Genomic DNA, 13405 nt, shown 5'->3' with positions numbered 1-13405 from the left:
TGCCAAACCGAGTAATCTTGAAAATTGGCTCGAAATCGTATAGACACAGCGACGTTATCTTCACAAGCCTGTAAAAGGCCGTGGAGTTCTTTACCACCAACGGTGGTTGCTTTTGTTTACCGGGCGGTGGAACCGCCGGGGCGTCGCCTCCTCCCGCTGGGCTGGCATTGTTGTTGTTTTCCGCTAACGGGCTGAACTTGTTGTTGTTGAGCACATTCTGCTCCACTTCTCCTTCTCCGACGACAGCTCCGGTGATCTCAGGGGACTTCTTCCGCTTCCGATTTCCGGGGATGAGTTGGAAATCATCCGTCTCGGAGGTCTCTTCCACCTCCATCCGTCAAACAACTCGAGGCACAACGATGCCTTTAGCGCGCACGTCACAAACGTCTACTCTCTCGAAGCTGTCGAAGCCAAGTGATGTAATAAATTATTAAATGAGTATTTATTATAAGATTGATATAACTCATAAATAAGAGTTTAGAGCGCAACGAAAAGTGCGCACCTCCATGAATATTGCTTTGTTAGCTGATTGCGGATTGAGTGCGAGAGCGCGCTAGCGAGCTGCGAGAGAGAACAACGAGCGAGAAAACAACGAGATGCGCGCGGCCGGCGAAAGAGAGATTGAAGTTTTGTGGTTAATTTCTGTGGAATAAGACGTGTTGTTTGTTAATTGAAAAATATCTGTGTTTTTATTATAAAAGAAAGTCCCCGATCACGACACAAAGTACTGGATGTTGTAGGCTCTTTTGAAAGAGTATACGATTTTGAACCAAACTGCACAGACACAGACCGGCAATGTACACCTTAGGATGAAATTTTGAAAAGCGTGTATGAGCTATTTGGATATTTTTCCTCGATTCTAGACTACTTGAAGCTTCAAAAATCATGGTTTTCATTAATTGATCATTTGAATATCATTTTGTACAAGTTGGTTAAGTTATGCATCAATTCGTGATTTAATCATCGTTTTAAAACATTTTTCTAAAAACTCCTGGTTTTCAGCGAAATAAAATCCAAAAATTGTTCTTTTGATTGCATTTTGTAGGTTTTTAGTTGTACTAAACGGAAATGTCATGGGTTTGCAGTTTATCTTAAGTTAAGTATTTTTTCAAACTAGTGTAAGTTTACCATTTTATTGCGTTGCAACGTCACGAAAAAGGGACATTTGTTTATGTCAACAAAAAACTAAACATTCAATCATTTTGATATTTCGGATGCTCTTTGTACTTGGAAAGAGCTTTCAAATGCAACCTAGAGCGACTTAATTGGTTGTCTAGATCCAAAGTTACAACAGGTTTAAGTTTGCGTTGCAACGTCACGAAAATTTAAATCATATTGGTCAAATGGCAAAAAGGTGTATGCGTAGTTGTTTGTTGAAGATAAAAGGGTACTAAATATTATATAATTTTTATATAATGTTTCCGAGCATATTTACAGAAGAATTGTACATGGGTCATTCACAAATTCCGTCACTAAAGTTTGTATGAAACTCGAAAAAAAAAAGTATTTTATGAAACTTGTTGAACAAATCAAAATAGACCGATGTACACAAGGGGGAAAAATCTGAAACTTTCAAAAAAATAATCACGTGGTTACTGGATGGCCTCTTTATGATAAACTGATTTACGTGAGGGTTGATTCTAATACAACGCAATGATTTTTTTTATCTCACACCCTTATGTAAGTCAAATTACAGTGAAATTCATTAAACAATAAAAATCACGTGATTTGATTGTTTTTTTTTTACAAACTTTTGTCACTCTGTTGTTGGACGAACCCTTACTTAAATAAGTTGTATGCAACGTTTAGTTGTTCGCAGTATAAAATGTTATGTTGTGCAGGTAAACAGTTTTATTATTTCCTCAAACTTATTTTAAAAAGCACAAAAGTCGACAAAATAAGTTACGTTGTTTGCAGATCACCCCTTAGGGGCCATGAACAAACGATATAGGCACTTTATTTATAAATTTCAGATCTCCTGAAATCTTGAAGCTCCTTACCTCCTTTCTAAAACTTCCACGTGTTTTGTAAATTGTCCAAAGCCATTAAAATATTAAGGGAGCGTTCTTGCATTACGTAACAAAACATTTATATTTTTAGACCCCCTCCACCCCCTGGTAATACATTTCCGATACACTTTTTTTTGTATAAATCCTTGAACCCTTCCCCCTCCCCCTTGATATTACGCCGTTACGTAATGCATGGACGTTAGGGTGGTCCAAATCCGGACTTTTTTGGGGCTACCCCCTGAAATCAAAGATTGACCCATCACTAGGCTAAATTCCAAATTTGAGCTCATTCTGACCACGGGAACGCCTCCCTCCAATCGCTTAAAGTTTGTATGGGAAAAATCGTCAAAATGTATGGAGAAAAGCAACTGTTTTACTTTTTAACCTGTGGAAGGCGCCATAGTTATCGGATTCTTACCATTTCTCAAATGTAGAACCTTCATTAAATTTAGAACAACTTTCCCGAAGACACCATATTTTTAGGATTTTTTCCCGCGAAGTTATTAGCGCCCAAAACTGTCCATTTTTGCGCGGCCAGCTGTAAGGGGCTACCTAACAGCGATTTTCTTAATTCCATTTCGTACACGCACGTGCTCTCTCTCAGGTTCAAACTCTCTCACGAGCTTGCTCGCCTGCCTGCCTGCCTGCCTGTTTACCTACAAGCGCGCGCTGTTTCTCTGCTTGGACTTTTGTCGTCGTCGTCGTTTTCGTTTGCTATCCGCTGCGCTGCGTTTCTGGCATGTTTATTATAATTTTCAACTAAAATAGCAGGATTGCCTAGGCTCAATTAAAAAATTACAGCAAATGTCATGAGAACAGGGTTTGTTTGTTTTTCCAAGCATTACACGCAGTTTTTCGAATATGCTAAAGAAACATGATAATGATTCAATTACTTAAAAAAAATCTTCAGGTAATACAAATGTTGTTCCTTTAGGTAGTTTGCTTTAACAAAAATATACTTCAGTACAAATCAGAACCAATCAAGGCAATTTTACAATAATTGCTGCAAATTTTCATTCATACTCTCTAAAATTATTTTTTTATTCTTTCTGGAAAATTCTTTTTTATTCCTAGACCACCTGCAACAAATATTGCAACTGTTTATCATGTTTTGTCAGTTTACCTGTAAATTTTTCGATTCAGGAAACATTTCTTTCTGCACAATCGTTAACTACCTTCAGATCTTGCAGTCTCGGCCTTCCTTTAAGATACTCATTTGGATTCAGTTTTAAAAAAATGTAAATAAAATTCCTACTTTTTTTATCTAAAAAAACTGCATGGTATTTCTTGTAACAAAAGCAGATAAATTAAAATCCAAAACGTTTGCAATTAAGTTTGGATCAGAACAGATGACGATTCATGGATGAACTAATTCATCAAATTTGTATTCTCTCTCACACGCTCTTATAATATGATATCTATTGCTGTGCTTTTTTTTCGTTTTGTTGATCACATATTACATTAAATTTTATATCTCAAAACAAACCTGGTATTTTAGTTCAAAATTATAATTAACATGTCAAGAACGCAGCGGAAAGCAAAAGAAAACGACGACGACGACAAAAGTCCAAGCAGAGAAACAGCGCGCGCTTGTAGGTAAACAGGCAGGCAGGCAGGCAGGCGAGCAAGCTCGTGAGAGAGTTTGAACCTGAGAGAGAGCACGTGCGTGTACGAATTGGAAATAAACATCGTTGTTAGGTAGCCCCTTACAGCTGGCCGCGCAAAAAGGGTCAGTTTTGGGCGCTAATAACTTCGCGGGAAAAAATCCTAAAAATATGGTGTCTTCGGGAAAGTTGTTCTAAATTTAATGAAGGTTCTACATTTGAGAAATGGTAAGAATCCGATAACTATGGCGCCTTCCACAGGTTAAAAAGTAAAACAGTTGCTTTTCTTCATACATTTTGACGATTTTTCCCATACAAACTTTAAGCGATTGGAGGGAGGGGTTCCCGTGGTCAGAATGAGCTCAAATTTGGAATTTAGCCTAGTGATGGGTCAATCTTTGATTTCAGGGGGTAGCCCCAAAAAAGTCCGGATTTGGACCACCCTAATGGACGTCCCGTAACATGAATAGAGGACGGGAGAGGGGGGGAGGGGGGGGGGGGGTTTGTCCTTCGTGATAATGGAATAATACAAAAAAAAACGTTACTTAATCCACCTTTAGGTGGTTGGTGCCTTCCTCACATTCATAAAGTCAATACATTCAGTAAAAATATCAACATTCCCTTAACATGTTTAACAAATCAACTTTATTACTTTATTAATTTCTTTTGATAGGGTTCGCAGACCTTCAATTTTTCTGGCTCATCGGCAAGGTCTGATAAAAAAAAACCTATCCAACGATAGTTCGCATTTCATTTGAAAGGTCTTTTGATTATCTAACTAACGTTGGGTCGCATGATGGACCCGGACATCATTTTTACTGAAATATCTGAGATCCGGCCACCAAAAAGTGTATAAATAACAGTTAAGTGCTAATAACTTTTGATAGGGTTGTCAGATCCTTGATGTTTTAGGCTCATTTGAAAGGTCTTTTGATTATCTAACTAACGACAGGTCGTATGATGGACCCGGACATCATTTTTAATAAAATATCTGAGATCCGGCCTCTAAAAAGTTTATAAATAACACTTAAGTGCTAATAACTTTTGATAGGGTTTTCAGATCCTTGATGTTTTAGGCTCATTTGAAAGGTCTTTCGATTATCTAACTAACGATGGGTCGCATGATGGACCCAGACATCATTTTCGTTGAAATATCTGAGATCCGGCCTCCAAAAAGTGTATAAATAACACTTAAGTGCTAATAACTTTTGATAGGGTTGTCAGATCTTCAATGTTTTGGAATGGTCTTTTAAATACCTTTCTGAAAATGTATAACATGATAGGGTTTCTTGCAAAAACCACCCTTTTTACAATCTTCCGGACATACGCCAAAATCGTTTTTTTAGCATAACTTTTGAAGTACTTTACTAAACTTCATAATTTTCAATAGGGACTTATGGGACCCCAAGACAAATCGAATAAGACCAAAACGGTCCAAATCGGTTAAGCCAGTGCTGAGATAATCGAGTGCATATTTTTTGGTGCACAGACCCACATCCCTACACACACACACACACACACAGACATTTGCTCAGAATTTGATTCTGAGTCGATAGGTATACGTGAAGGTGGGTCTACAAGGTCGAATTAAGAAGTTCATTTTCCGAGTGATTTTATAGCCTTTCCTCAGTAAGGTGAGGAAGGCAAAAACATTTTGAAAACGCTTTGGAAAACTTAGTAAATCATACTGCTACTGTGAAAGCGGTAATGGGGGGGGGGGGTCTAATGGGTGGGCCAATCAATTCACATGTCCTTGTACTGTCTATTAATGTCTTATAATCAAATCTTAACCTACAGTTGTTCAGCCTAACAAAAACTATGATTTATTTTGAAACTAAAATTTCGTAACGTTGCAACGCAACGAAAAACCCTGTTTTCAAAAACAGAGCGTTGCAACGTCACGAAATGTAAGTGGTCTTTAAAAATCGAGGTTTAATTTTTTCGTAAAACTAATGATTGCATTCGATTTGTTGGCCAATTTTACACTAAAAATGGAAGAAGAACTCCAAATTTGCCATTAAACAGAGCAGAGTTAATGGCGAAACATGAATTGGGTCAGGATTGAGAAAAAGTCACGCGTTGCAACGTCACGCTACATATTCCCCTCTCAAAAATAGAATATTTGCTTAAAATAATGTTTCAAATAATGTTTCTTATAGGAAATTTAATGTACTTTCCGAAACTGTAATAACATATGTACCTTTTCAATGCAATTTTTGAGTTATAGCCGAAATAATGAAAAAAGAAAAGTCAAAGCGTTGCAACGTCACGGCGGAATGTGTCATCAATAACTCAAAAGTGATGATAATGCATATAGGACATTTATGCGATCAGGGGCAGTATATTTCCCCTATCATGTCAAAAAGTTAAAAAAAAATGTTTCCAGAAACTTAGAATTCCTTCTGGAATTGGCAATCGGCTTGTGTAGCGATAGGGTTTGAAACATTATCCTCTATTCTGGAGCTAGCCCACCCACTCTGAGGAGGTGTCCACCGAGCAATGCCACTTCAGTTCACGGTAGCATAAATCAAATCATTTTCACTCTGTTGTTTGGTAAATCCGGTCGAGTGTTATTTAGCTGCGACCAAGACGAGTACCACACTGTACGTTGTTTGGTGTTTTAGTGTTTTAGTTTATGATTTAGTGCTAATAATTTTTGGCAGAGTTGTAGAAGAAATTGTACAAAATTATTTTTTGTAGTGAATTGTTTTAAATAAAAACATTTTTTCAAATGTGCATAAAAATCTAGCAAAACTATCAATCACGACTTTTGTATGCGTTTGGTGAAATTCAACAGGAGGTATATAAAACGCCCAAACAATCACGTTTGAAAGGGAACACCGTGCACTTAACATGTTACAACAGAGCGTTATCGAAAAGGTGTTCTTTGCTGATTCCTACACTGGGAATGAATCGTTGAATATTTGCAGGTAATTTTATAACAAATTCGTAGAATGCTTTTTTCACTTTATATTCTTGAAGGTTCGAGTGGTTCCGTCCGAGCGTCGCATCCAATCCGGAGCAAGCCCAGGCGATTCGGAACATTGTCAATCAAACCTCGTTCCCGGCGCCTTACGTGCTGTTCGGTCCACCCGGAACGGGCAAAACGTCCACGCTGGCGGAAGCAATCGGCCAAATCTACAAACTTCGCCCCTCGGTGAATGTTCTCGCAGTGGCCGCTTCAAATTCGGTCACCAACGAGCTGACCAGCCGAGTGCTGGAAATCATCCCCAAGAAAGACGTTTACAGAATCTTTGCTAGATCCTATGCGCGAAAGATTAAGTACATCGATCGGGATGTTCTGGACGTGTCAAATCTACGCAGCATGATAAGTGATAAGAAAAACAAAAAGAAGGTACACAGAGATGTAAAATCTTACAGAGTAGTTCTTTGCACTACATCAACTGCAGCTCAATTCGTGGATGCAAATATTTCAAGGAATCACTTCAGCTACATCTTCATCGATGAATGCGGATTCGCCAAGGAGATTTCCAGCCTGGCCCCAATAATGGGCATTGGTGTCCACGACAGTGAAATCACAGCCAGTATCGTCTTGGCTGGGGATCCGAAACAGCTAGGACCAGTCATTCTATGCGACTACCTGAACGAAACCAGCCACAGCGTGTCCCTGCTAGAGCGCATTACGGACAAAGAATTGTACGCGAAGAATCCGCTGACGGGAGAGTATGATCCGAACGTCATCACACAACTTAGAAATAACTTCCGGTCGCATCCAGCACTGCTTGAGCTGCCGAATCGAATGTTCTACGCCGGACAGCTGCGAGCAAAAGCATCTCCCGATAAGACTCACTGGGCCGTGGGTTGGGATCGTTTGCCGAATCGCACCGTTCCGTTGATCTTTCACCACGTGGTCGGTGAGATGAAGCAGGATGAAAACTCCTCCAGCATGTACAACGAGCAGGAAGCTGAACAAGTACTCTCGTACGTGGAAATAATCATGAACGATGGAATTTGTGGCAAGAAACTCGAGCAAACTGCAATCGGGATCATCACTCCGTACGCTAGCCAGGTTCGATATCTGAAGGACCTTCTGAACATGCGTGGCTGGAAAGACATTGAAGTCGGGTCAACGGAGCAATACCAGGGACGCGAGAAGCCCATCATGCTGATGTCGACCGTACGGACGGGCAGCAAGAGTGTGGGCTTTTTGGCCGACCCAAAAAGGCTGAATGTTTCCCTGACGAGAGCGCAAGCCCTGATGATTGTGGTGGGCGATCTGGAGACGCTACGAAATAATAGACATTGGGCAAAATTTATCGGGTACTGTAGACAGAACAATGCCGTAGTGCCTTCCGTGTTGGAATTTCCCGTTGAAACGGTCGCTTTGAACACGGAAAGCTTCAATAGTTCTGGATCAGATATGCGCGCAGAAACGTCAAATAATACCAAAACGCCAGAAATAGATTACACTATATTACCCAACCAAATCACAGCTTGTACCAGGCCTGTGGAGTCGGGTGACTTAGATGCCGACACCGAATCAGACTCCGAATCCGGCTCCGACTCCACTGGAAACGTAATTGTTGAGGCAGAACTACACAATAGAACAGTTGAAACGACCCAAATTGTCCCTGCTGTCACAGGGCAAGATAACGGAACGCTTGGTGTGATATTAGAGATTGCTAACATAATTGTTGGATATGTTCTATGGCCACGCAGACCAACAAGACCAATTTGAATCATCGAAGTATTTAACAGTAGGGAAATATGCCCATTCCCAGCTGTCTAAGCAGTGGTGTCCTGATGTTAAAAAAAACTAATTTTAAAATTCTTAAAATACTTTAAAATATTATTCTGTTTTTCTAATGATTAGAATCTAATCTAATACAAACGCAGCCATTCCGATGAAAGCATGCTGGAATTGCTGGAATTAGTCTTGTGCTTAGATTACGCCCCAAGCACTTTTCATTGTCAATATTAATATTTGCAGTACATCCGAGGAAAATTAAAAATTAAAGCGGCCAGCCCTACTGCGTTGTGTTTACCGCAGAGACGATTCGGTGAACGGATCACATTTCACAGAGTCTAAAGGGGAGGAAGGATGCGTGGACATACCGTATTTTTAATTTTGTTTACACAAATAAAACATTCTAGACTTCAAAAATCTTAACATTCAAAAAAGTTTAAAAATAAAATTTTAAATTTCCAAAATTCTAAACTTTTTAATTTTTTTTTGTATTACGGAATTTAACAATTAATTCTTTTAGAATTTGAGCATTATGTAATTTTAAAATTTGACACTGCAAAATTCAGAAATTCAGGAATTTTAAAAATATTAAATTTCAGACATTTTTGTATTTTGGCAAGAATTTCAGAATGATAATACTTTAGAATTTTGAACTACGGAATTTTAGCATTTCAAATTAAACAGTTATTTAGATTTAATATGGATTTTTATTTAATTTTCAGTTTTTTTAGATTTCATAATTTTAAAATTTTAGGGTTTGAATCTTGAAGTTTTTGAATTTAAGATTGGATAATTTTGGAATTCTCCGTAAGTACAAACTTCGGGGAAAAAAAACCATTTGCCTTTGCCTAAATATATTTGAATAAATCAAAGGGCACGTGTTTCTGTTGACCCCAAAGTGTATGATTCCCTTCGAGATGAGCTTGCGCAGTCATGTTTGTATTTTTTTTGTAGAGCAGTGAAAGTTTGCGGCAAACTCGCAAACAAAGCAAAATGTATACAGGCTGATATTTCTGCAAACAAATGCAGGAAAACTGTCAAAAAGTGCGAGTTTGTTGGTTTATTTGTCATAGTCTAATACCCTAATACCTGTTTTAAAAATTTCATTATGTTTAAAAAAAATTAAGCTTTGATATTTCTTTTTTTTTATGAAAATTTAATGATTTTTCTTATGACATTTTCTTCTAGTTAACTTCATCCTTATCCTTTAATTTTGATTTTGGGGCTTTGGCCTTATTCACGAAACGCGAAAATAGCGTTGCAACTTGCAAGAAGCAAGTCGTGTTTCATGCCAGTTTGCCTGTTGATTTTCCCGATTCTCTAAGGGAACCGATATATTCAAGCAGCGTCCAATATGGCAGCTGAATGAAAAAAAAAACAACATTAAAGGATTTTGAGGTTCAATCAACTATTCAAATTTTACTAATTTGGGGTCACTGAAATCGAATTTGACCCCAAGAATGCTCCAAAGTACTCAGGCCTGTTAATTGCCTTTTACAATTCTGTAGAAATACTCTAGCACCGCCATATTGGCCGCCATCTTGAATTGCACATTTCCTGAATACTTATGAGCATTCTATTCTGTAACCAAAGTTCTTGCTAACCCTCAAGTTGGACCTGCGCAGTAATTTTTTGTCAATTTTTGAAGGTCAGTGTGACCATCGCGGAACAGACACCGGTAAGTCGACGGTCGGTCTAATGACCGTTAAATTATATTTATCGCTACAAAAGGCCTTCAGAAGATATTATATAGTAGAATAATTATTTGCAAAACACGTGAAATAAATTTCTCATCCTTAAATATATATATTTTTTTAATAATCCGAAAACTATTGCCACAATAAATTTACAGTTATTTCAAACAAAATCTCATAATCAGAATCATAATAACATAACATAAAAATCTTATGTTCGAGAACAAAACCCGGCTCTTAAAACCAAACCATAAACAAATCATCAACAATCTCCATCCAGTCCCAGACGTTCCATCTTACTCTCCACCTCACCCACTTCCGGTTGAACTTTTTTACCGCCAAAACGAGAACGGCCCACGTTGGTGGGGGGCGCCTTCTTGTAGAACCTCCTCTCCGAGTGTCGCTCTCTATCTTGCCGTACAACCTGCCTTGCCGGCTTCTCCGACCTTCCAAACACGGCATTGTTGCGTCTGCAGTACTGCAGCAGCTTCTCCCAGTGTCGATTGTTCTGTAGCGTTTCCGGATCGCCCACCACAATCATCAGGGCTTGCGCCCTCGTCAGGGATACGTTCAGCCGTTTGGTGTCAGCCAAAAAGCCCACACTCTTGCTGCCCGTCCGTACGGTCGACATCAGCATGATGGGCTTCTCGCGTCCCTGGTATTGCTCCGTTGACCCGACTTCAATGTCTTTCCAGCCACGCATGTTCAGAAGGTCTTTCAGATATCGAACCTGGCGCGCGTACGGAGTGATGATCCCGATTGCAGTTTGCTCGAGTTTCTTGCCACAAATTCCATCGTTCATAATGGTGTCCACGTACGAGAGTACTTGTTCAGCTTCCTGCTCGTTGTACATGCTGGAGGAGTTTTCATCCTGCTTGATCTCTCCTACCACGGGATGAAAGATCAACGGAAAGGCGCGATTCGGCAGACGATCCCAACCCACGGCCCAGTGAGTCTTATCGGGAGAAGCTTTTGCTCGCAGCTGTCCGGCGTAGAACATACGATTCGGCAGCTCAAGCAGTGCCGGATGTGACCGGAAGTTATTCCTGAGTTGTGTGATGACGTTTGGATCATACTCTCCCGTCAGCGGGTTCTTCGCGTACAATCCTTTGTCCGCGATGCGCTCCAGCAGGGACACACTGTGGGTCGTATCGTTTAGATATTTACACGGAATGACCGGTCCCAGTTGCCTCGGATCTCCAGCCAGAACAATGCTAGCAGTGATTTGACCCTCGTTTATGCCAACGCCGACTATCGGAACCAGGCTGGAAATCTCCTTGGCGCTGCCACATTCATCGATGAAGATGTAGCTAAAGTGTTCCTTGGGGATATCCATGCCCACCAGTCGACCTGCGGTAGACGCGGTACAAAGAACCACTCGACAGGGTCGAATCTTCTCGTAGAACCGTTGACTGTCCGCAACTGTACTTCCACGCAGGTTCGACACGTCCAGGACCTCTTTTTCGATGTCTCTCTTCTTGCGCGCGCAGGATCTGGCAAAGAATCGATAAACGTTATCCTCGGGAATGATTTCCAGCAGTCGGCTGGTTAGCTCGTTGGCGGCCGAATTCGACGTGGCCACTGCGAGAACATTCACCGAGGGCCGAAGTTTGTAGATTTGGCCGATGGCTTCCGCCAGCGTGGACGTTTTGCCCGTGCCGGGTGGACCAAACAGCACGTAAGGCACCGGGAACGAGGTTTGATTGACGATGTTTCGGATTGCTTGGGCTTGCTCCGGATTGGATGCGATGCTCGGACGGAACCACTCGAAACTAAAAATGAATTAAATTATGAGAATAATCAACAAATGTTCAAACCTTTTTACCTCATATAATCCAATGATTTATTCCCGGTGTAAGAATCAGCAAAGAAAACATTTTTGATAACGTTCTGCTCCAACAGCTCAAGTGCACGATACTCCATCTGAAACGTGGTCCTTTCGACGAGGAATTCAAGCTTATTCACGCTATAGACATCCTTTTCCACCCAAATGGTCACATTATGTGCGTCCACGTTGTCCACAGTTCCGGTGATCTTTTTGATACCTCCGTCGTAACGATTGATGCTCATGCGTACACCTCCATCTTCCTTGATGTTTGCTTTACAACTTCCCAACAGCTTCTTCTGCAATGGACATCAGTAATCAGTAACTTCATCAACACACTTCTTCCAACCCACTTTTCATACCGCTATCTGGCACTTGAAGCCACCGACAACCGGATCCACCAGATCTCTCCTGGGCTCCAGACTGGGCCCAACCACTACGTTTTCACCAAACTCCTTGGCCAGGTGTTCATCTTCGATCTGGTTCAGCAGTTTCAGCTGTTCCCTGTAGTTTTCCACGGTCAGCTGCGAGCCCCGCTTCTTGGCCTCGGTCACTTTCGCCAGCAGGGCGTCCTCTTCCGGTCCGTACGCGTCGGTTCGTTTGAAGTTGGTCGCGCACAACGTTTTGACGGCCGCCGGCACCTCGTAATCGTCCAGCTGCTGTCGTCTGTGGGTTTAAATGTTTGTCGGATCGTTGTTCCAACTAGATCGCGAAACTTACCGTGCCATTTTGAATAGTTTAGCGAAATCAATCAAAAATATTACTCGACCAACACCGGTTGTCTTCAACGAATGCAGCCACACTGCTGCAACATTCGCGATTCACATATAATTATAGCGTAGAATGACGAAGCTGCCGATGCTAGCACTACCGCAGCGTAGAAACGTTTGCTAATTGCAGCACGAGTCAAGTATTCGATTCACCGACCGAGAGTCGAAGTAGTTACCCCGCATGGTTTTTGCCGCTTGGGAGAGCAAGTTTTGAATTGGATTACACGTCAGGTTGCGAACGTCGTGGGGGAAACCCAAACCGGGAGCGGACATATGATCTGCAGACAGTCGAGTATACACACCGGACCGTAAGTATATTGGTGACGTGATGGTATTTTTGGACAGGTTCTTCCCCGTAATGATTCATCGAAATGTGGAGAATTGAACCGATGGCCTGAGCGAAGATGCGTTGAAGGATTGAAGATGAGTTATGGGGTCAAAAAAGGTCAAAAGTCAAGATTTTCGACCTAAGTGTTATTATTCTGGTCATAATGAAACGAACTCTGAATGTCGGGTATGTCCTTTTATCATATCTTATTTTTATTAGGTCCTTTTAGGTACTGCGACCAGGTTAAGACCGGGGATCATAAACGGATATGTCCTTATCGAGAAAAAAAAACCGGCCAATGTTATAAAATACAATCAGCTTATCGTATCGTTTGCAATTCCAACAGGTCCCGAACACGTGCGTTGGATCACGTTTATGCTTAGAAGGCGTCGGCAAAATTTTTAGCGCTCTTCAAATTCGAACGTTTAGTTCACTTTTCTGAATTCAGTTCTCTCAAAAGAGAGAGA

At 40.8% G+C, this 13405-nt stretch overlaps 2 protein-coding genes across 3 annotated transcripts; one reads left to right on the top strand and one right to left on the bottom strand.

Annotated features, from left to right (window-relative positions):
- The first annotated feature begins 6466 nt into the window (after nucleotides 1-6466).
- LOC120428794 (putative helicase MOV-10) lies at nucleotides 6467-9972 on the top strand. Its single transcript, XM_039593892.2, has 2 exons — nucleotides 6467-6543; nucleotides 6596-9972. The coding sequence occupies exons 1-2, from the start codon at nucleotides 6467-6469 to the stop codon at nucleotides 8310-8312; spliced, it is 1794 nt and encodes a 597-aa protein (XP_039449826.1). The 3' UTR covers nucleotides 8313-9972.
- A 131-nt stretch (nucleotides 9973-10103) lies between these two features.
- LOC120428808 (putative helicase mov-10-B.1) lies at nucleotides 10104-12740 on the bottom strand. 2 transcript variants are annotated; one of them, XM_039593907.2, is made up of 4 exons: nucleotides 12561-12740; nucleotides 12203-12506; nucleotides 11841-12139; nucleotides 10104-11787 (listed from the first exon to the last, which is right to left on the bottom strand). In XM_039593907.2, exons 1-4 carry the CDS (start codon nucleotides 12566-12568, stop codon nucleotides 10278-10280), a joined length of 2121 nt encoding a protein of 706 aa, XP_039449841.1. In that variant the 5' UTR covers nucleotides 12569-12740; the 3' UTR covers nucleotides 10104-10277. The 2 variants fall into 2 exon arrangements, with proteins under 2 accessions (XP_039449841.1, XP_039449842.1); XM_039593908.2 differs by lacking the exon at nucleotides 12561-12740 and having other exon boundaries at nucleotides 12194-12334.
- Between the last annotated feature and the right edge of the window lie 665 nt (nucleotides 12741-13405).

The sequence above is a fragment of the Culex pipiens genome, chromosome 2 (genome assembly GCF_016801865.2).
Source record: "Culex pipiens pallens isolate TS chromosome 2, TS_CPP_V2, whole genome shotgun sequence".
Taxonomy (NCBI): domain Eukaryota; kingdom Metazoa; phylum Arthropoda; class Insecta; order Diptera; family Culicidae; genus Culex; species Culex pipiens.
Note: the sequence above shows the minus strand (reverse complement) of the source record. Positions and strands in the feature narration are given on the sequence as shown.

Bases quoted from the DNA above. Each gene is read 5' to 3' on its own strand.
- LOC120428808 (XM_039593907.2), bottom strand. The intron at 12,140-12,202 runs GTATGAAAAGTG...TGTCCATTGCAG, and splicing joins GCTTCAAGTGCCAGATAGCG to AAGAAGCTGTTGGGAAGTTG. The intron at 11,788-11,840 runs GTAAAAAGGTTT...ATTCATTTTTAG, and splicing joins AAATCATTGGATTATATGAG to TTTCGAGTGGTTCCGTCCGA.
- LOC120428794 (XM_039593892.2), top strand. From the start codon at position 6,467: ATGTTACAACAGAGCGTTATCGAAAAGGTGTTCTTTGCTGATTCCTAC. The intron at 6,544-6,595 runs GTAATTTTATAA...ATATTCTTGAAG, and splicing joins GAATCGTTGAATATTTGCAG to GTTCGAGTGGTTCCGTCCGA.